Source organism: Grampus griseus (assembly GCF_964374135.1).
Source record: "Grampus griseus genome assembly, chromosome: 1".
NCBI lineage: Eukaryota > Metazoa > Chordata > Mammalia > Artiodactyla > Delphinidae > Grampus > Grampus griseus.
Window position 1 is genome coordinate 126,043,731 of NC_139017.1, and position 22,723 is coordinate 126,066,453.

General features: G+C 38.3%; 1 protein-coding gene across 1 annotated transcript in view; it reads right to left on the reverse strand.

The window, feature by feature from the left end:
* Positions 1–2,192: 2,192 nt before the first annotated feature.
* The window catches only part of DYNLT5 (dynein light chain Tctex-type family member 5), a gene marked incomplete at its 3' end in the record, with an annotated part of 28,596 nt that continues 8,065 nt past the window's right edge, over positions 2,193–22,723 (reverse strand). The window contains exons 4-6 of the mRNA XM_082654987.1: positions 8,089–8,180; positions 3,462–3,586; positions 2,193–2,396 (exon numbers count right to left, since the gene is read on the reverse strand). Of these exons, the coding sequence (XP_082511113.1) occupies positions 2,193–2,396; positions 3,462–3,586; positions 8,089–8,180 (421 nt within the window). The remainder of the gene's footprint in view (positions 2,397–3,461; positions 3,587–8,088; positions 8,181–22,723) is intronic.

The window sequence follows — 22,723 nt, forward strand, 5'->3', positions numbered from 1 at the left end:
TTCTGAGCTAGGCACGAGCATGAGTCAAGGCTGTGAGGTAGGGATGGCACTTTGGGAACATCTATTGAGAAGAAAAAACACCAGGAGAGTTCAGTGGATTTCAAAGTAAAACAATTCCCTCACAGTTAGTGTCATTTCTTTTTTTAAAAAATGTTTATTTTAAAATTGAGCTATAATTGACAGAACAGTGTATAATTTTAAGGTATACAGCATGTTAATTTGATACATTTATTGGTTGGAATAGGTGTTAGCTAATATATCTATCAAAATTTCCCATCACAAAGCTTTTTTTAAATAATCAGCATTCCTCCAAGTTAGTTACAATTAGTAAGTTTTTACTATATATTTTTATGCTGTTATATAATTGCTAGAATTCATCATTGACTACCTGAACTACAGTACACAGCAATATGCTGGCAAACCGCTTCCTTTTTCTGATTTTTAACTGCCATCGTATTGTAAGGTTTTGAATCCTTATACAGCCTAAGACAGATGGTAAGAAACTATCTCATGGTTGAGATTTTATAACTCTAAAAAATAAGGACATTTTTATAATGGACTTTCTACATACTAAAAAAATTTCCTTCATACTGATTTATTCATGCAAAATTGCTATATGATTTCCCCTGCTATTGTTCTAAGAGGAGAGATGTTCATAAATGTATAGTGAATATATAAAACTCATTTATGTACTGTACTTATGATCTAATCCAGATTCAACACTGGCTATGAAGATCGACAAATCTTGGTTGTGATAAATTATTACACAGACATATTCCCACTAAGGCACTAACAAAAAAAACAAAGAAAATTGACTAATTCATTTTGAAACGCTACCTTAAAAGCCAGAACAAAGAGAAGAAAAGGGATTTAAAAAGTATACTTAAAAAAAAAATACATGTCATCTTGAGGGAAAAATAAGACATCAGTACATGATTATAAAGCACTATTTTCCCATTTGTTAAATTCGTTTTGATATGAATTACACATCATTTTTTCCTTAGGACTATAGAGTTGCTAATTTTCTCCATATGTGTACACTTCATCTTTGACCTTTAACAAATGTCCTCTAGGCAGACCACTTACCATCCAAGAACAATGTCACAGCAACATTTTACATGCACACAAAGGGCTGAAGGCTCCATAAAAATAAATGATCCATGTTATAAGCTACATTAACCCACAGAATAATAAGCTATTGCAGCCCTGTAAATTTTAGTGCCATCCATTCAAAACCACACTGGGTCACTTTAGTATTAAATTCATAGGAACAAAATAGTAAATACACGTTTTATCTGTTAAGCTGCCAGCTATATATTTTGTGTAAAAGTCTGTTAGCCTAGGAAACCTATTGAAAGGTGTATCAGGCAGTGTATATTTAAAAGCAGTGTCTCTTTCCAATACACGATTTTATGTTAAAGATACACTTACTATTAAGCATCATGTATATTTAATATCACAACCTCTACTTCAGTGCCCTAAAAAGCCTATTTTTATTTTGTTGCTTCCATTATTGAAGAGCTAATATTTGGTTCTCCCACAATTTTGTAAAGTGCAGGCAACCCACAAGAGCTTCTAGTTTTAGCTAGCAGTCCTGTGGGACTACGATAATTGTTATGAAATCATTAATTCTACATTAGCAGTTTCAACTGTCAGGTACATATAACAATAATTGCAGTTAATGAATGCTGCTTAACTTATTAAATACAAAATGAAAACCAGTATTCTTTTATACACAGTACTGAGACAGAGTACCATTGATCATTTGTGTATACCACATTGAATATGCTACCGTCATTTATTGGTCAGGGTATATAGCCATATTTTTTAAGACTTCTCTTCATTAAAAAAATAATGCAGGGAATTCTAACTCTCTAATTAAAGTGTAATTAAAATAATTAGTACCCAAGGCAATATTTAATAAGAATCTATGTCTATGAAAAAACAATCCAGCAGAACCAAGACTTAGTTCCTTCTTTGGATAAAAAAGATTCTTTCTTGTGCCACCTTCTCTCCCCCAAAGAGTAAGTATACTCTTTCATACTTACAAGAGTATGAAAAAGTCCCCAAACTTCCAATTGTTTGAAATATTAGTGTTGTGTCTTTCTCAAACGTCTGGGCAATGAAACTTGTGTAAAAGATACAGCCTATTTCTTGATTTAAAAAGTATGAACTAGATTTCTTGTTTTCAGTCACTCAAAGTAAACTGTGTAGACATTTGCAAGAGCAAACAGAGAAGAATTTCTGAAAATGTAAGATGCAAAGGTATCATTTTTAGGATCCCAGAGGCATCTGCTTCCAATCAGTATGCTCTGGCCAGTCAGTTGTCCAATGTGAACCATCACAATTAGCTTATATCGTGGAATCATCAAGTCCTTGACCTGGGCTTTAATAATCTAGAAATTAAAAGCAAAAAAAAACATCCTCACTTAGTCACATTGAAATGTAAGAGTCTTAATTTTCCTCATAAATATAGTGGATTTAACTGAAGAAAACAGCATGATACATTTTGGATCCTTTTTTTTTTTTTTTTTTTGCGGTACGCGGGCCTTTCACTGTTGTGGCCTCTCCCGTTGCGGAGCACAGGCTCCGGACGCGCAGGCTCAGCGGCCATGGCTCACGGGCCCAGCCGCTCCACGGCATGTGGGATCTTCCCGGACCGGGGCACGAACCCGTGTCCCCTGCATCGGCAGGCAGACACTCAACCACTGCGCCACCAGGGAAGCCCTTGGATCCTTTAACTGTTGTAGAATGGTAGCTATAATTTCCTTCAAGCACTGGCCTCACAAGACAGGACATTTAGGGACAAAATGATAGCCCAAGCAAGAAATCTACGTTTTCTAAGGCACATGGAAAAATGATAATCCAGAGAATAGAGTTTAATGGATTTATTACATTCTTTGAAAATCTATGTTGAGATGGCTTCCCTTCAAAGAATGTTGGCATTTGAGTTATACCCTCTTGTTCATGTCTAATTAAGGGACCATACAGCTGGAGTCTCCTGTAATATGACTAATCGTGAATGCTTATTAGAGAGTTTGTAATAAAAAAGAAAGTAGAGAAAACCTGATGGACTGCCAGCATTTTACTTGATAAAAATAGAAAGGTATTTAAAGGCCACAATGTTTGCATTTGATGGCATACAAAGAAGGTGCCTTGGGGAAGAAAAAATGATTATTAAAGTGTATTTTCTACAATAAAAATTTTTAAATAAATGGGGCAGTTTTATATATTTCTTAAACAGAATACATGCAAGTGATGCCCATAATAATTGTATTAGACAAAGGCTTTTTACACACACACAGACACACATAGAATATGACCTAATAAATATTTTTATAAAATAAAAATAAGCAGTTTTACTGCTACTGCAAATTAATTGCCTTCATCAAAAAGTAGGGGGTTGTGCTTTCAACAAATATTCTCATCATAGTTAACACTTTGGGAAATCATACGCATACCTCAGAAATCGTTTTAGTCATCTGTCTACAGAGCTCTGGTTCATATTTTTCTTCTTGTAGGTAGTTAGTTAACACATCTTTCAGAATATGATTGACAATGACAACAGGAAAATGTTTGGTAGGACCTGAAAATACAGATGGAATTTCTTTCAAAGAAGTAATTTCAAATCATATCCATCCACCCCATAGCTTTATTGAAACAGGGGTCTGAGAAGGGAACTAGATCCCAGAAGAGCCATGTGGAGAGGGCTCCCTTAAGAGTAGTTTATGTCCTTCTGTTGATAGATGCAAACAGCCCAAGATGAGCCCAAAGGCAAGGGTTCACACTCCTCTCTTCCTGCTGAAGTTTCCCTACGGCTGAACTTAACCAGAAGGTGACAGCCCGTGCCTAGAGTTGAGTTAGGTCAGCCTCCTGGGGCTCAGTTAATAGTATTTTTATTTTGATGATTATACATGAATTGTTCAATTAAATTTAAATCAGCCTGGGGAATGAATGTAGACAAGTAAAACAGAGACATCTTCTACGAGTATGAAAATTAACCCCAGTATTGAGTCAGCAGGAATCTCTGTTCTACAGGAGAACGACAAGCGGTTATAAACCTATGAAGGGTCGGTCCTGGTTGCTCTTGCTTCATGGGGTCAGAGCTAAGGCACCAGCCCCAGTAGGCAAGCCCCCAGACACCTACTGTGTCACCATCCTGTGGATGTTTTAGAAGATTTCCACTTGCATACGCTAGTGAAATGAGGCTAAATTTGAGAGTGGTTTCTCCCGTCCTACTTAAGAAATTAAAAAATGATACTAACAGCTTGGACTAAATTAAATAGACCATGTCCTTTAGATTGGTACCTCTCTTTTTCACTCCCTCCTACCAAGCTCTCGTATGGCATTTACCTTAACTTGACCTGTATCATTCACACGGAACTTAATTCGGCCATGTATTATAGCGACCGTAGGCATTGTTCCCTTCAGAAAATAGTAAATTCCTTCAGTGCATATATTTGTCCACCTACGCTTAGTACTCCTCCCTGTGATTTGGGAACAGCATCTCCCAAATGGAAGGAACTGGTCCTCTTCCCACTCTAACCATGTGGTTCTTTAGGCTCTACCATCATTTTCTTTGAGCCCAAGTCCAGATCATGGTTGATTGGCCCTTGATGGACTTGCCCCAAGCCAGGCCAATTAGAGTCCTTTCTTAGAATTTTTATTTTAAATTGGAGCTAGGAAAAAAAAAAAGTCAGTCTCTTTTTGGTGTTAAAAGTTATGACACGTGACTCTCAGGAACTGCTGGAGGCTGTTTCTCACAGTGGGAAGGCAGCCAGGCCACGGTGAGAGAGGGAGCCTCACACAGTTTAGGGCTGGAAAGATGGAATCCTGGGGGCACCTGAGTCTCAGTTTCTAGTAGCTCCCACTGTCCAGCTGCACCAATGCCCTTTCTGCACTTTGCTCAGGTTTGTCTTTTTAATCTCATTAACAAGATTCTATTCTGAAAAGAATTTTAAATATGGTAGTAAACTTTTCTTTTCTCACTTCTTTGTGACCTTGGCCCTATACAGCCAGAATTATCTATTGCCTTACTCAGGCTGGGATGCTGAGAGGCAAAGAGAGAGAGTCAATATTCAGCATTTGACTTCCAAAACAAGCTCCTGAAGCTTTCAGAATCAACTAATGTGAATGCCTAAGCTTTTTTTCATTTCTTTTTTTTTAGAGCAAATTTTTTTCTTTAGGAGGAAAAAATGTCTTTAGAAGTCAAAAAGCAAAGATCTGAAGAAGTATCAGGATGGAAAAAAAAAAAAAAGAAAGAGAAACTTGTCCATAAAAATAGATTTAAGAGAGAATAGATAAAAATTTGGTTATTTAATATATCTGTGTCTTAGCTTCCCAAAAAGGAATAGTGATAAGAATGATCACATATTGTTTTTTGTTGGGATTAAATGAGACGAAGTATTTAAAATGCTCAGAACAGTGCCTGCCGCACAAAAAAGCCACTCATTAGAGCTTTGTTATTAAGAGTGTTGTAGCTGTTATTGTTGCTACCTTATTCTGAGCAAAGAGACAGGGATTGCTCTTGCTGAGAAGGCAGCAAGATGGGCAACAGTGTAAAGGAGGGATGTAGTGAGGCCTCCACAGGCGGGAAGGACCCTGTAGGGTGGAGCAAAGTCAGCACTGAGAGACTGGCAGACTCTGTCCAACAAAGCCTCTGGTGACCGGGCCTGCTCATCTCACGGGAGTTGAGTTCAAACAATGTCTCTCTCTCTGTCTTTAGATTCTATTTTTCAATAATTGGCTTCAGGTGGACTGTCTCGATGTGGCAGCAAAGATGGCCCCCTATAGCCCTTGTGTGATGTGGTGCTCACAGTGTTTTTAAAAAATCAGTTACCTCTATAGTCATTGCTCCAGAAAAAGTCCTGTGGAGAACTCATTCCATACTTAATAGGAAATTATGTTGGATGTCATAGAAGGCTTTTCTTCTTAGTGATCTAAGGTGAAGACCTAGAGTCAGTCAGTTTGAGAAGCAATAACATATTGAATGGGGAAGCAATTTAAATACAATAGTTCATTTAATTCTCACAGTATCCCTAGATGTGTGGACTATTATCCCTACTTGCAGATGAAGAAACTGAGATTCAAGGATGCTGAATCCCTTGCTCAAACATCATTTATTTAGGAATAGGCAAAATGAGTGTTCAGTTTCATATACATTGGACCCTACAGCTCGTATTTTCTTCTGTACTCATGTTTCAGTAATTAATTAATGGGAAGAGGTAAGTGGCTTTTATTATAAGAAATATGTTTTCATTCTTCCATTCCCCCTTTTTAAAAATTATGATTTATCTCATTCTTGGTGGCTGTAATTACTTAGATAAAGGGAGGACAAACATGCTAAACATTTAAGATGTGTTTACATGATGCATGTGAAAAAGTAAACACAGTGATACTGGTGATTGAGTTTTTCCTCACTCTTCTGGTCAGTATTCATTGTATAGATAGGAGAAAATTTTGCCAAAGGCCCACAGACTACCTTCTTTCAGATGCAAAATAAACCCAGAAACAAGTGGAAATACATTTTTGATTATTAATAAAATAGCTAGTTAAATGCTTTAAAAATGGATTGTCATGTATAAAAGACTTTAATCACAAAAGAATAATTCACATGACTTTCTGAAAGAAAATATGGAAAATACTTTATACTAAGCTATTTCTAAAATTACTTTTCTAACTTGCTTCAACACTCAGTACTTCTAAAACTGATTAGACAGTTTAGTTTATTTGGAGAAATGTTATGAAAATAGATCCTTTTGAAGAAGAAACACAGGGCTTCATATTTCAAATGCTTTATCTTGTGAAAATCAGATTCAAAGCCTTCTAGCATGCAGAGCCCAGAGTCATAGGCACCGAATGGCAAAGCTCTTTTAGTTACAGGAAGACCTGACCCAAACTTACTTTGCTAACTGAAAAGTCTAAGAGTACACAGCTGGATGTAGGACGTGGTCTCAGGCTTCATGTGAGGGCAAGATGGCCAAAGCTGCCATAAGCCCTTATTCTTTCCAGTTTCAGGATATGAACTGCTTCTTCAACAGCCCAAACAACATTTTCTGAATTGAACCTCAAAGGCTTTGACGGCCTTGACCAAATCCCCAAATCAGTCACTGTTACATCTCTGAAGCCAGTGTCAGCTTCAGGAGGATGCTATGGACCAAAAGTGATAACGATGGCAGTGGTCGGGCTCCCCCAAAGGAAACTGGGTCAGGCTACCAGAAGGAGTATAAATGTATCTTGGTTGGCAGGAATATTAGTTGTCTACCATAGGCACTGTGAAAATACCAGTAGACAGACTAATTATGGAGGCTTATACTCCATGTCGTCTTGGGGATTACTGTAGAAAACTGGCTAGAAGGCCTAATGGGATGTGCTGATGGTCTATAATTCTCCTGAGGTTAACTGACCGCAGATGAAACCACTCTGGCCCATGGAGTCTTCCTTTGGTCACTGGTAAGTCTCTGCGGAATTTCTATACAGCAGTAATTATATATGGATGCAGATAATAGTGAGAAGGTACTCATTTAGAGAAAGCAGGTAGTTCTATGAAGAAATATGAATGCGGAATGATAGTCACTGTGGACTCCACCTGGAGTATAGGGGCAGGTGCAAAGATTTTTGTTTTCAAAGACCCAAAACCTCTGCGGGAAAAGATAAACATCTCTGTCAACAGGGGACCAGGAATCATTTGCCTTTGTCTTAAGGCTTTTTTCTCCACCCATCAGCACCCTTGGTTGGTTTTGTTTGATAAAACTATAATGCATATCTCTTTCATTTAACTCAAGTAGATATAAAAAACTCCACAAGAAATACCCAATGAACTCCTTAATTCAGTAATACAACTACACCTCAGTGCCACCCAGTGACTTGCTTTGTATTTAGAAAATACTGATAAAGAAAAGTGGGCAATGGATACTGGTCCCACTTTGCAGAGGAAGAAATTAAAGCAATACCAAATCACCCAATTAATTAAGATCCTTATATTGTGCTAGCACTGAAGACAATGCCAGGTTATCAGATATTATTTTAAGTAAATATCACCCATAAAATTAGAAGTCTTAAATAGGATGGAGTGATAAAATAACACACCCAGTTGGTAGGTGTTTTCCATCTGAACTGCGAGGTGAAGGGCATCTTCATGTTGGCTAGGTTCATCCATATAAGACACTGTACTCAGAGAGCTAAAAGCAAGGAGAAAACAAATTTCAACAGTTACTATAACAATAATAGCAAAACACCATGTTGCTCTTAGCAAAGATGTGACAGAAGTTTTATGTTTTCTCTAAAAATATTTCAAGCAAGTCCCCTGTAAATATCCTGGTAATACATTTAAAGTCTAAAACATTTTAGAGATGGAAATATTACCAGTGTAGAGAAGTCACTTGGAGCAGGTCTCAATATAGTGGTTGAAGCCCAGTGCAGTGCCTGGGGCATTTGATTATCACGAAAGTATTCATGGGTTGTTCCATCTGTGGGCTAATGGAGTATATACAGTCAGCCCTTCGCATCCAGGGATTCACCCAGTCATGTATTTCAGTTGGTTAAATCCGCGGATGTGGAACCCATGGATATGGAGGACCAACTGTACTGCGCCATTTTATATAAGGGACTTGAGCATCCACTGCTTTTGGTATCCATGGGGGGCTCCCGGAACCAATGCTCAGCAGATACCGAGGGCCGACTGTACATGTTTCAAAAGCTATTGTCAATTGCATCTCTACTGCAGGTGCAAAAGTCTCTCCTCAAAGTGGACAGAACTCACAAAGGGGACTGGGGATTATGTGAGGAAGCTTAAAATGTTGGGCAACAAGCTCTTTACATACATGGGGGATTATAAGGAGTTTACTATTAAATGTACCTCACAAAATCCCTTTAGTAGAAAAAAGAAAAACGAGAAACTCATCTACATGATGAGAGAAACCGCAATTCACCCAAACTGTAGTAATCAATAAGCATCAATCACCCTTTTCAACATTAAGAAAGGGTTTTGGCTTGGTTACCAAGGCAATATAAGCTTATCCAGGTGCTGAACAGGAGACTCAAATGAAGAGTAACCCCTAAAGTCCCTCCAGCACTACTTAATCAGAGAAAATTCAGCTGTCACTAATGGCAGTCTCAGATCTCTACCCCAGTTCTCTCCACCTGTGAAACGGAGGTTAAGACAGATATCATTTCAAAGGAGATGATATAACAGTGTGTGTGTGCGTGTGTGCGTGTGTGTGTGTGTTTTCAGAGTGATTACTTTTATAAGCAGGCTAAGTTTTTGCTTTAATTAAATGAGAATGAGATATTTGTTCTTAATCTTTGGGGACTTTTTTTCTCTCTGCAAGGAGTTTTAAATACTTAGTTCTGAGCTGTTGGGAGTTAGTGAGCTTCCTGCAAATTGCTATTTTAAGAAAATCACGGATATTATATTTTAAAAATCATTTAATACAATTTAAACAATAAATTAAGGTTTACCCACCCAGCCCAAGAAAGTGATGTAAGACATTACGGCTGCTTTTCCACAATGGATTTCTGGATTAGTGAGTTAGTCTCCATTCTTATAACACCTGCTTCCCTCAATTTTCTGCTGCCCTTTGAAGTAGCAACCAACCTATTTAGCCACGTTGGCTGCAGGTGTTGTGAGCAGCGCCAAAGATGGTAGCTTCTGCTTAGAAAAACCAATGTTGCATAAGCCCCTTGATTTTAAGATAAGCCAGCCTGCCCCAATATTGTATATGCTACTTTTTTTCTGCAAAATATTTTCCATCAATTGTCTCATTTTATCTTTAAAATACTCCCTTTAAGGAAGTAAAAGAGTCATTATTCTGCCCATTTCAGCGATAAAGGGAACTGGCAAAGTGCTTAACTGCATACACATACGAAAGGCAGACTTAGATTTCAAATACTCTATTTACCTCTGTAACAAAGTTTCATATATGATCATATCTGATAGAATGGAAATAGGGGCAATGACTACCTGAAATAATTAATTGCTGCAATTAAAAGTTACTTGCACAAACATAAGAAGATGTTAATAAAACCCTATTTCTTTTCTACTAAATGCCATATTAAAAACTCATAGAAGGAGAAGTAGAGTTTGTATAAAACTCAAATTAGCAGAGTTAGAAGCCTAACACAAAAAAGCAAGTAATGATTTTTTGCTTTGGATACTATTGCTTTGTTATTGCCATGTTACTAAAAAAAATGATATCCAGTGCAGTTTGTAATATTATCAGTATGATATTGGTAACTGTCATAAGGGCAGCTTCAAAACCCCATTGGCTGAAGATTGCTGTGCAAATAGAAAGTTTTTTAGAGTGACTTTTTTTTTGAAATACTGAAGGTGATTTCGTACAGTGCCTTTTTATTTCTACAGCAATCTGTAAACCGTGTATGCTCATTGTAAAAATTTCAAAGTGTACAGGAAAGTATAAAGAACAAAGTAAAGTTACACAAAAAAGTACTAACCTCAGTGATTAGCTAACCACTCTTAATGTTAAAAAAACTTTTCAGACATGATTTTACATATGGGATCTATTATAGACGCTGTTTTTTTTTCACTCAGAAATATATAGGAGATAACTATGTCAATAAATAGTAATCTGCATCCATGTTTTAGATATCAAGACAGTATTTAATTTATGAACGTACTGCATTTTAGTTAAACAGGCCATTTAGGTTGTTTTCAATATTCCATCATTATAAAGAAAACTATAATGACCATTGTGGCAGGGACTCATTTGCTTTCCAATGTTGTTCTCTTCTTCCTTGGTAGCAGTACCAGAAGTTTGTGGGAATATTTCTCTCCAAATTGAAGACAAATGCTTGGACTCTTTAGTGCTACTGGGGCCATGTGGCTTATGAGCCAATAAGATGTAAGTGGAAGTTATGGGTGAAAATTCTGAGAGAATTAATTCAACCAACTAAGTCAACCAGCAGGGGCCTGTTCATTACTGGACCGTGGATATGATGGCAAGAGCTCAGCAGCTATCTTGGATCTTGAGATGACGTTATGGATTGTAGATCAGAAGCTAGAAGACTAGTCCTTCTAGACTTCTTTTATGTAAGAGAAAATATATTTCTATTTTGTTTAAGCCACTGTTTTTATTTTTTATAAAAAGATTTTTATAAGAAGCATTAGATATAACTGATACAAATTTTAACTGATACAGAGTTTGGAAGTGGGATGCTGCAAGTAATAGAGCACAAAACTTGGAGTTAATTTTGTGGAAGAGACGGGGCTTTGGGGAGTGAGATTTCAGATATTTCAGATATATTAACCTGGCTTCCCTTATCATGCAGAAGGAAAATACTTGGTTAGTCTATTGATTTCTGTACTTTGGAAATCTGACCATGTATCAACCAAGACTATAATTTCATGTAAGTTATAGAAAAATTTTACTTTTTTAAAAACCCTATTTATGATATTTTTTGAAACTGATATCTGATAGTTCCTATATTAGAATGAGATGCCTCGGAAGAAGGGAGAGAGAAAAGAGAATAAGTTGAACAGAAAAAATACAATATATATTGCATGAAAAAAGACAAAAAGAAGACATAAAATATTAAAAATGCTTGCAATTACCAATGTCAGTTCAGAATACTGACTTAGAAAAACATGTACATATTTTCTATTGATAAACAGCTTTATTCAAGCCCTTTGAAATTTTTAAAGATAAAAATGTGAGATGCTTCAAAGAACAAATTTCTAATTTTAATTACCAGTGCTGTATTCACAGCACAACAAATTTACTGGGTATACCTCACATTACACGTGGATGAGTTTCTGTTGCCTATGACCAGGCCTTCCCTAGTTTATAATAATAATCCTTCTTAGATACATGATCTCACTGCGAATGGAAGGCTGTAGTTGATTTTTTTAAATGTGAAAAATGTTCTTGCTGTCTATGTGTTTCATCAGCTTGTTGGCATTTATGGAAGCAAAGGATTTCAACTGGCAAAATGTGCCCAAAGGAGTTGTAAAGTTTTAGGCAGGAAGGTCGTTTAAAAGTAAAAGCAGGAAAACTGAAAGTCTGGTGTAAACTGCTGGTGAAAACAGTGAACAAATGAACTAATACTATTCTAGAGAGAAGAGTAACAATTTGTAACCAATATAAATTTCCATTAATATTTGGAATCACATGTACCATTGCTCAGGACAGACTTGAAATTAGCCTGGTTGTGGAAATAGCTGCATGAAATTGGTACACAATAACAAAAGTAACTCTCTTACATTGTGTCCCATGCTAACCCAACAGCCTGTGTTATGATTATGCAGAAAAGAGCCAAAAAAATTAGCTAGGGAGTTGGAATATGTTTATTTTTCATGAAATTCAGTTTTCCTGAAAACATCTTACACATTTGCATGCTGACCATTCCTTGAATTACACAGAATAAGTACAAGGCATGTCTTATTGTCATGATGGTTGGAGATAGAAACAATAATGTCAATTAAATCTCACCAGCCATAATACCATCTAATTATTATTAAGAATTCATTTCCAGACATTTTCACTGCCATTATGCCTTAGATGTTTTAAGCTGCAGTAAGAGATAATGTTTGAATAGATAGCTAGCCTTGAAGCCATTCATTTAGCAGCTTAAGAAGGTCACACTATCACCTCTTTCTTCGATTTGTAACTGTGAAATGCCTGGAACTACCGTATTTTGAATGGAATCATTTAAGCATGACCCTCTCTTATTTTTTAAAATCTGTTATTAAAGTCACGTGCTGCCTCCCAGTGGGGTTATTTCAGAGAGCACAGAGAAAAAGAAGGCTTCAGGGTATAAATTTGTACATTTGTTCTTTTCTTTTTGCTTCATTCTTTCAACAGCTATTTATTGCCCACCATGTGGCAGGCAAAGTGGGAAGTACTGGGAATACAAAGGAAAATAAGACTTCCTGTGCTGGAGACACAAGATGTAGAAAACAAAATATGCATCAAAACTCACTTGGGGGCTTCCCTGGTGGCGCAGTGGTGGGAGTCTGCCTGCCGATGCGGGGACGCGGGTTCGTGCCCCGGGAGGATCCCACGTGCCGCGGAGCGGCTGGGCCCGTGGGCTATGGCCTCTGGGCCTGCGCGTCCGGAGCCTGTGCTCCGCGGCGGGAGAGGCCACAGCAGTGAGAGGCCCGCGTACCGCAAAAAAACCCTCACTTGGGAACTTTCCACCTCAAAATGTCTATGGACATTTTTATGACTATTATGCTTAAGATCAAAAGCGTACCAACTCTTCCCCCATCAGTGGAAGGTACAAGCTGTCTGTTAAGGTAATTTAGTTGTGTGTAGCCATTTAGTTTTATAGCAGTATTACCGGATTTTTACATAGTTTTAAGATATTTTATTCACATTATGGGTCCCATCTTACAAGTAAGAGAAAGGTTGTAATGGAAACAAAAGTCAAGATATGTTTTCAAAAATGAAAGAGGAGAGAAAATGACATGATATGTGTTCTTGTGGGATACATTTATAAGAGTAGGAATGATTCTGAAGGCCAAAGAATGAACCATGCAACCTGTGAAAAGTCTAGCTCTGGAGCGATTGAAGATAATCCAGGAAATGTGACTGACAAAGTAGAACAAATTTGAGCGGGTGAATAGAAAGTCAGAGTTAGTGTCTGAAGCCCACTGTTGGATCTCTTTATTCAAGAGAAGGTGAGGTTAAGGTCAAGAGCAGCTGATGAAACTTCTATTGCAGCTCCTGGATGAATGCACAGTTCAAAGTCGCATTACCCTTGGCAATCATCAGAGAGGTGAGGCTGGGAGTGTGTGTGCCATGGTTACCTCCACAGTGCCATGGAGATCATCAAGGAGTGTCGTCTATCCCAACAGATGTTCAACACAAATGATAATGTTCTTCTTCTTTTTTAATAGGTGCACAATGGAATGTTTCAGCAAGAAGGTAAAGTATACCTTGTTTTAAAAATTTGAACAAACATTTTTCTTTTTGCTGTAAATGCATCTTTTGTCTGCAAGATGAAAGCCCTTAGTCACCCTGGACTTACATACTCGGACCTGTGAACCTAACCTGTTTGTGTTCAGGAATTAGGATAATGCAATAATTATTCATTCTACTGTCAAACAATATTTATTGAGTGACTGCTATGTGCCAGGTGCTATTCTAGGCCCCTGGGATATAAAAAACAAAAAAAAACCCAAAACAACAACAACAACAAAAAGCAAAAAAAACCAGAAAACAAAAACAAACTAAAATCTCTGCCCTCATGGAACCTAGTGAAAAGAGACAGAAAAAAGACAATAAAATACTAAACAAGTAAGTTATATGCTATGTTAGAAGATGATAAATGCTACATGGAAAAGGAGAGCTTAGTTAAGGGAGCTTGAAAGTGGATGGGACAGAGGCAGTTGTGTGTAATTTTAAACAGAATGATCAAGATAGATCTCCCCGAGCAAAGAGTTGGAGGAGGTGAGGAAATGAGCCATGTGGATGTCGGAGGGAAGGGTGTGTCGAGGGAGAGGAAGGCACATGCATAGGCTTCGAGCAGAAGGATGCCTGGTAGTTTTGAAGAAGTGCATAGAGGCCAGAGTAGCTGGAGGAGAGGCAGCAAGCAGGAGGGTGGAAGGAGATGAGGTTACCAGGGTGTCAGGTAGCTGGACCATGTAGAGTTTTGTGGGCCATCTTAAAATCTTGGCTTTTACTCTGATAAAGTGGAAGCCTTTATAGAATTTTGAGCAGAGGAATAGCAAGATCCATGTTATATTTTACAATGATAACTCCAAATGTTGTGCTGAGAATAGGCTGTAGGGCAGCATGTGTAAACACAGGGATTCCAGTTAGAAAGCTTTTATAGTAATCCAGGGGAGAGATGGCAGTAACTGCTAGGAACAAAATTGTGTCTCTTCAAAATTCATAGATTGAAGCCTTAACACCCCATGTGAGTATATCGGAGATAAGGCCTTTAAGGAGATCATTAAAGTGAAATGAAGTCGTAAGGGTGAAGCCCTGAACTGATAGAACTGGGCTCCTTACGTAAAAGAAAGAAACAGCAGCATTCTTTCCTCCATGCAAGGACACTGTGAAAAGATGGCCGTCTACAAGTCAGGAAGCGGGCCCTCACCAGCACCTAACCAAGCTGGCACCCTGATTTCAGACTTCCAGCCTCCAGGACTGTGAGAAAATAAATTCCTATTGTTAAAGCCACACAATCCGTGGTATTTTGTTATGGCAGCTCAAGCTAATACAGTGACCTGGACCAAGTTGGGGGGTAAGTGGTAAGTAGTTGGGTTCTTTTTTTAAAAAAATAATTAATTAATTAATTAATTAATTTTTAGTTGAGTTGGGTCTTTGTTGCTGTGCGCAGGCTTTCTCTAGTTGCAGCGAGTGGGGGTTACTCTTGGTGGCAGTGTGCGGGCTTCTCATTGAGGTGGCTACTCTTGTTGAGGAGCACAGGCTCTAGGCATGCAGGTTTCAGTAGTTGTGGCGTGCGGCCTCAGCAGTTGTGGCTTGCAGGCTTGGTAGTTGTGGCGCATGGGCTTAGTTGCTCCACGGCATGTGGGATCTTCCCAGACCAGGGCTCAAACCCATGTCCCCTGCATTGGTGGGCAGACTCCCAGTAGTTGGGTTCTGAATATATTTTCAAAATTGAGCCAACGGAATCTCCTCTTGAATGGGAAGGAAGGTAGTTAAAGATTTAAGTTGTGAGATGTTGAGTTTGCAATGTCTGCTAGGTACTGAAGTGAGGGGTCAATAGGCAGTTAGACCTATGAGTCTGGGGTTTGGGAGAGATGTGTGGGCCGGAGATATACATCTGGGGGCATAGCACCATGTCTCAGTCACTAGACTGGAGGAGATTCCCGAGGGGACAAGTGTAGGACAAGAGAAGAAGGGGAGAAAGGGACAAAGTGCTCCCTGAGGCACTCCTACATTAAGAAATTGGGGAGAAGAGGAGGGACCAGTGAAGAAGATTGAGAAGGACTGACCACTGCATCAGCAATGTGAAAGTCATTATGATCTTGACAAGGGCAATGCCACAAGTTCAGGGACAGTCTATTTTGTTCACCACTGCATCTTTGGCACATAGCACAATGCCAGTAACCCAGGCAACAAAAATGTGTTCAGTAAACAAAAGACATGATGCAGTGATGAAGTCATTGTTATTCTCATTTCATAGATAATATATTAAGACAAAGAATATTAAATAGTAGCTAGTTAACAGAAGATCAGGGATTCAAACTCAGGTCTAGTTTGATGCCAAAGTTCTATGTAACAATAATGATCAACACTTGCTCTGTTCTTTGATGTGCCAAGAACTATTCTAGTGCTTCCATGTATTATTTTAATAAATTCTCAACATGCCCGAACTGACAACTATTATTTTTATCCCATTTTGTAGAGGAAGAAACTGAGGCAAAGAAGGCTTAATAACTTATGCAAGACCAGCAGCTTGTAACTGCTCACACTGGAATTGACCCCAGCTAGCGGTGGCAGAGCAGGCCTCTGAGTCACCCGTTCGACTCCCCAACTAAGCTCATGCTATTCCATTCAGTCCTTCAGAGATACAGTTGACAACGTGGGGGTTAGGGGTGTTGACCCTCTTTGCAGTGGAAAATCCAGTAGAAGTTATGGTTGGCCCTCAGTATCCATGGTTGCATTTCCTCAGTATCCTTGATTCCACATCCACAGCTCCAACCACGGATCGTGTAGTACTGCAGTATTTACTATTGAAAAAAAATCCATGTGTAAGTGGACCTGCACAGTTCACACTTGTGTTGTACAAGGGTCAGCTGCACTGCAATAGTTAGCCAGGGCTGCCATAATGAAGTACCAAGTCTGGGAGGCTTAAACAACAGAAGTTTGCTGTCTCACACTTCTGGAGGTTAGAAGTCTGAGAACCAGGTGTTGGCTGGATTGGTTCCTTCTGAGAGCCATGAGGGAAGGATCTGTTCCAGGCCTCTCTCCTTGGCTTGTGGATGGCCATCTCCTCCCTGTGTATCTTCACATCACCTCCCTCCAGGCCTGTTGGTGTCCAAGTTTCCTTTTCTTATAAGGACACCAGTCACATTGGTTTAGAACCCACCCTAATGAACTCACTTAAACTTAATTACCTCTTTAAATAAGAGGTAATTAAGTTTACATCTTATTCCAAATAAGGTCACATTCAGAGGTATTGGGGATTAGGACTTCAATGTATGAATCTGGCAGGGGTAGTGGGGTACAATTAGCTCGTAACGAATAAAAATACTTTCATGAGGTCTCTAAATTCTAGGGTCAGAGAACCACAGTTGATTTGCTCTGTCATCTGGGAACTGTGATATGCTGGCCAGTCACTTTACCACAGCAAGCCTCAGTGTCCTCAGTATATGGGGATAATAGGGCATGTATATCCCTATTTTTTCTAAATACTGTTAGATTTCTTTGCTGAATGCCTATATAAGCTATTATTCTCACTAGCCTTGCCAACATATGGTGTTATTCTCCCTTCTTATGTTTTGCCATTCAGTTGGGTGTAATATGGTATCTTGTCTTAATTTGCATTTTTCTCTTTCCAAGTGAATTTAAGCATCTCTTCACATTCTGCTTTGCCATTTGGGCTTTGCTTCTGTAAACTGCTATTCATCTCTTTTGATTATTAAAAATTGTTTTCCTGCTTTTTAAAAAAATTGTTAATATGCATGAGTTTACAAATATATATCTTCTACTGGCCTACAAACTGTGTCTATTGTATTCTTTGTTGAACAGACATACAAGTTTTACTGTAGTTGTATTTATCAAGTTTTTTTTTTAATGGTTTTAGTTTTTCATTTTGGGATCTTATTTAATAAATCTTTCCCTCCCACAGAACACAAAGATATTCTATACTTTCTTCTATTAGCTTTACAGCTTTCCACATTTCAGTCTTCCATCTGGAGTCTACCACGCAAATGGTGTAAGAATCCAGCTTCATTTTTTTTTCCTTCATATAGTAAGCCAGCTTTTTCCCAAAACAATCTATTAAAAACCCATCATTTCTCATGGAAGAAATCAAAGAGGAAATAAAATAATATCTAGAAACAAATGACAATGAAAACATGATGACTCAAAACTTATGGGATGCAGCAAAAGCAGTTCTAAGAGGGAAGTTTATAGCAATACAATCCTACCTCAAGAAACAAAAAACGTCTCAAATAAACAACCTAAACTTACACCTAAAGCAATTAGAGAAAGAAGAACAAAAAAACCCCAGAGTTAGCAGAAGGAAAGAAATCATAAAGATCAGATCAGAAATAAATGAAGGAAAGAATAGCAAAGATCAATAAAACTAAAAGCTGGTTCTTTGAGAAGATAAACAAAATTGATAAACCATTAGCCAGACTCATGAAGAAAAAAAGGGAGAAGACTCAAATCAATAGAATTAGAAATGAAAAAGAAGTAAAACTGAGACTGCAGAAATATAAAGGATCATGAGAGATTACTACACGCAACTATATACCAATAAAATGGACAATCTGGAAGAAATGGACAATCCCTAGAAAAGCACCACCTTCGGAGACTGAACCAGGAAGGAATAGAAAATATAAACAGACCAATCACAAGCACTGAAATTGAGTCTGTGATTAAAAATCTTCCAACAACAGGGGCTTCCCTGGTGGCACAGTGGTTGAGGGTCCGCCTGCCAATGCAGGGGACATGGGTTCATGCCCCGGTCCGGGAAGATCCCACATGCTGCGGAGTGGCTGGGCCCGTGAGCCATGGCTGCTGAGGCTGCGCATCCAGAGCCTGTGCTCCGCAACGGGAGAGGCCACAACAGTGAGAGGCCCGCGTACCGCAAAAAAAAAAAAAAAAAAAAATCTTCCAACAAGAAAAGACCAGAACGAGATGGCTTCACAGGTGAATTCTATCAAACATTTGGAGAAGAGCTAACACCTATCCTCTCAAACTCTTCCAAAATATAGCAGAGGGAGGAACACTCCCAAACCCATTCTATGAGGCCACCATCACCCTGATAACAAAACCAAACAAAGGTGTCACAAAGAAAGAAAACTACAGGCCAGTATCACTGATGAACATAGTTGCAAATATCGTCAACAAAATACTAGCAAACAGAACCCAAGAGCACATTAAAAGGATCATACACCATGAACAAGTGGGGTTTATCCCAGGAATGCAAGGATTCTCCAATATATGCAAATCAATCAATGTGATACACCATATTAACAAACTGAAGGATAAAAACCACATGATCATCTCAATAGATGCAGAAAAAGCTTTCGACAAAATTCAACACCCATTTATGATAAAAACCCTCCAGAAAGTAGGCATAGAGGGAACTTACCTCAACAAAATAAAGGCCATATATGACAAACCCACAGCCAGCATCATTCTCAATGGTGAAAAACTGAAACCATTTCCACTAAGATCAGGAACAAGACAAGGATGTCCACTCTCACCACTATTATTCAACACAGTTTTGGAAGTTTTAGCCACAGCAATCAGAGAAGAAAAAGAAATAAAAGGAATACAAATCAGAAAAGAAGTAAAGCTGTCACTGTTTGCAGATGACATGATACTATACATAGAGAACCCTAACGATGCTACCAGAAAACTACTAGAGCTAATCAATGAATTTGGTAAAGTAGCAGGATACAAAATTAATGCACAGAAATCTCTTGCATTCCTATACACTAATGATGAAAAATCTGAAAGAAAAATTAACCATTTATTATTGCAACAAAAAGAATAAAATACCTAGGAATTAACCTATCTAAGGAGACAAAAGATCTGTATGCAGAACACTATAAGACATTGCTGAAAGAAATTAAAGATGATACAAACAGATGGAGAGATATACCATGTTCTGGGATTGGAAGAATCAACATTGTGAAAATGACTATACTACCCAAAGCAATCTACAGATTCAATGCAAGCCCTATCAAACTACCAAAGGCATTTTTCACAGAACTAGAACAAAAAATTTCACAATTTGTATGGAAACACAAAAGACCCCGAATAGCCAAAGCAATCTTGAGAAAGAAAAACGGAGCTGGAGGAATCAGACTCTCTGACTTCAGACTATACTACAAAGTTGCAGTAATCAAGACAGTATGGTACTGGCACAAAAACAGAAATATAGATCAATGGAACAGGTTAGAAGGCCCAGAAATAAACCCACACACATATGGTCACCTTATTTTTGATAAAGGAGACAAGAATATACAGTGGAGAAAAGACAGCCTCTTCAATAAGTGTTGCTGGGAAAACTGGACAGCTACATGTCAAAGAATGAAATTAGAACACTCCCTAACACCACACACAAAAATAAACTCAAAATGGATTAAAGACCTAAATGTAAGGCCAGACACTATCAAACTCTTAGAGGAAAACATAGGCAGAACACTCTGTGACATAAATCACAGCAAGATCCTTTTTGACTCACCTCCTAGAGAAATGGAAATAAAAACGAAAATAAACAAATGGGACTTAATGAAACTTCAAAGCTTTTTCACAGCAAAGGAAACCATAAACAAGACTAAAAGACAACCCTCAGAATGGGAGAAGATATTTGCAAATGAAGCAACTGACAAAGGATTAACCTACAAAATTTACAAGCAGCTCATGCAGCTCAATATCAAAAAAACAAACAACCCAATCCAAAAATGGGCAGAAGACCTAAATAGACATTTCTCCTAAGAAGATATACAGATTGCCAGCAAACTCATGAAAGGATGCTCAACATCACTAATCATCACAGAAATGCAAATCAAAACTACAATGAGGTATCACATCACACCAGTCAGAATGGCCATCATCAAAAAATCTACAAACAATAAATGCTGGAGAGGGTGTGGAGAAAACGGAACCCTCTTGCACTGTTGGTGGGTATGTAAATTGATGGAGAACAGTATAGAGGTTCCTTAAAAAACTACAAATAGAACTACCATACGACCCAGCAATCCCACTACTGGGCATATAACCTGAGAAAACCATAATTCAAAAAGAGTCATGTACCACAATGTTCACTACACCTCTATTTACGATAGCCAGGACATGGAAGTAACCTAAGTGTTCATCAACAGATGAATGGATAAAGAAGATGTGGCACATACATAAAATGGAATATTACTTAGCCATAAAAAGAAATGAAATTGCGTTACTTGTAGTGAGGTGGATGGACCTGGAGTCTGTCATACAGAATGAAGTAAGTCAGGAAGAGAAAAACAAATACTGTATGCTGACACATATATATGGAATCTAAAAAAATAAAAAGAAAAAACTGGTTCTGAAGAACCTAGGGGCAGGACAGGCATAGACACAGACATAGAGAATGGACTTGAGGACACAGGGAGGGAGAAGGGTAAGCTAGGAAGAAGTGAGAGAGTGGCATGGACATATATACACTACCAAATGTAAAATAGATAGCTAGTGGGAAGCAGCCGCATAGCACAGGGAGATCAGCTCGGTGATTTGTGACCACGTAGAGGGGTGGGATAGGGAGGGTGGGAGGGAAACGCAAGAGGGAGGAGATATGGGGATATATGTATAGGTATAGCTGATTCACTTTGTTATAAAGCAGAGACTAACACACCATTGTAAAGCAATTATACTCCAATAAAGGTGTTAAAAGATAAAGCCCATCATTTCCCCTTGCTCATATATTATGTTCTATATATTCATAGGTCTACTTCTAAAGTTTCTATGTATTCCATTGCTTTATTTGTCTATTTCTACACTTATCTGTTTATTCCTGTATTTATTATTATTTTTACTTACTAGAGCTTTGTGGTATATCTTAATACCCGATAGAGTAAATTCCTCCTCAATGCTCACTCTTCAAAGTTAACTTACTCAGAATTCTTTCCCCATTCATAAAATTTAGAAATGGTTTGTTGAGTTTCTCAAAACATACAAATGGGTTTTGATTGAGATATGTGCATTTGTAGATTAATTTGAGAAATACTGATATGCTTTTGTGTTAAGCAGTTTCATCTATGAATTATTTCACTATTAATTCAAATCTTCCTTAACAGGAATGCCTTTACCTGGGATCACATTCACAGGGCACTTTTCACAAAGATGCCAATGAAGGGTTATGTACAAAGATGTTCCACATGGCACTGCATACCTTGGCAGGGAGGGAAAACCAATCTGGGTGTTCATCCCTAGGGGAATGGATAAGAGCATGAGTGATGGATGTATATTAAGGACTATTATGCAGCAGTAAGAAGCAAAGAGCTAGCTATCCATAGTCACATGAGTAAACATAAAAAACTAAAACTATTGAATGAGATATGAGATTGAGCAAACAAAATGAGATTTATAGCACAGTACCATTCATGTAAGTCAAAAATGCATATCTTTAAGTACTTGTTCTGTAATTTTTTATGAGAGAGTCAGGTGAAGTCACAGAAGGAGTCAGAGGACGGGTTCATGAAAACAGTTTATTATACTCACAGGCCCTAGAGGCAAGAGACACAACATGCCACACAGGACCATGTGGAAAAATGCCAGTGTGGTCAAGAGGCAGAAGACGGGAGCAAGGGAGAGCCAGGGGCCTTTATTGGGGTTTCCCAGGGAAAGGCAAAGCGGTACAGGGGAAACAGCTCAGGACTGGCCTGGTCTGAATAATTTCAGTGGGTCCTAAGCTATAGGAGAGGCCCCTAGTTGCCTGGTACTTGGCCCTGGGATGATTAGGGCAGAGAAATACTGCCTCCTGGGATGTGTGGGGAGGCCAGAGAGAACGGGTCAGGATGCCAGTTGGTTAGTTTGCATATTAAAGGCATGCTCCCTGCTGAGTCCTTGACTAT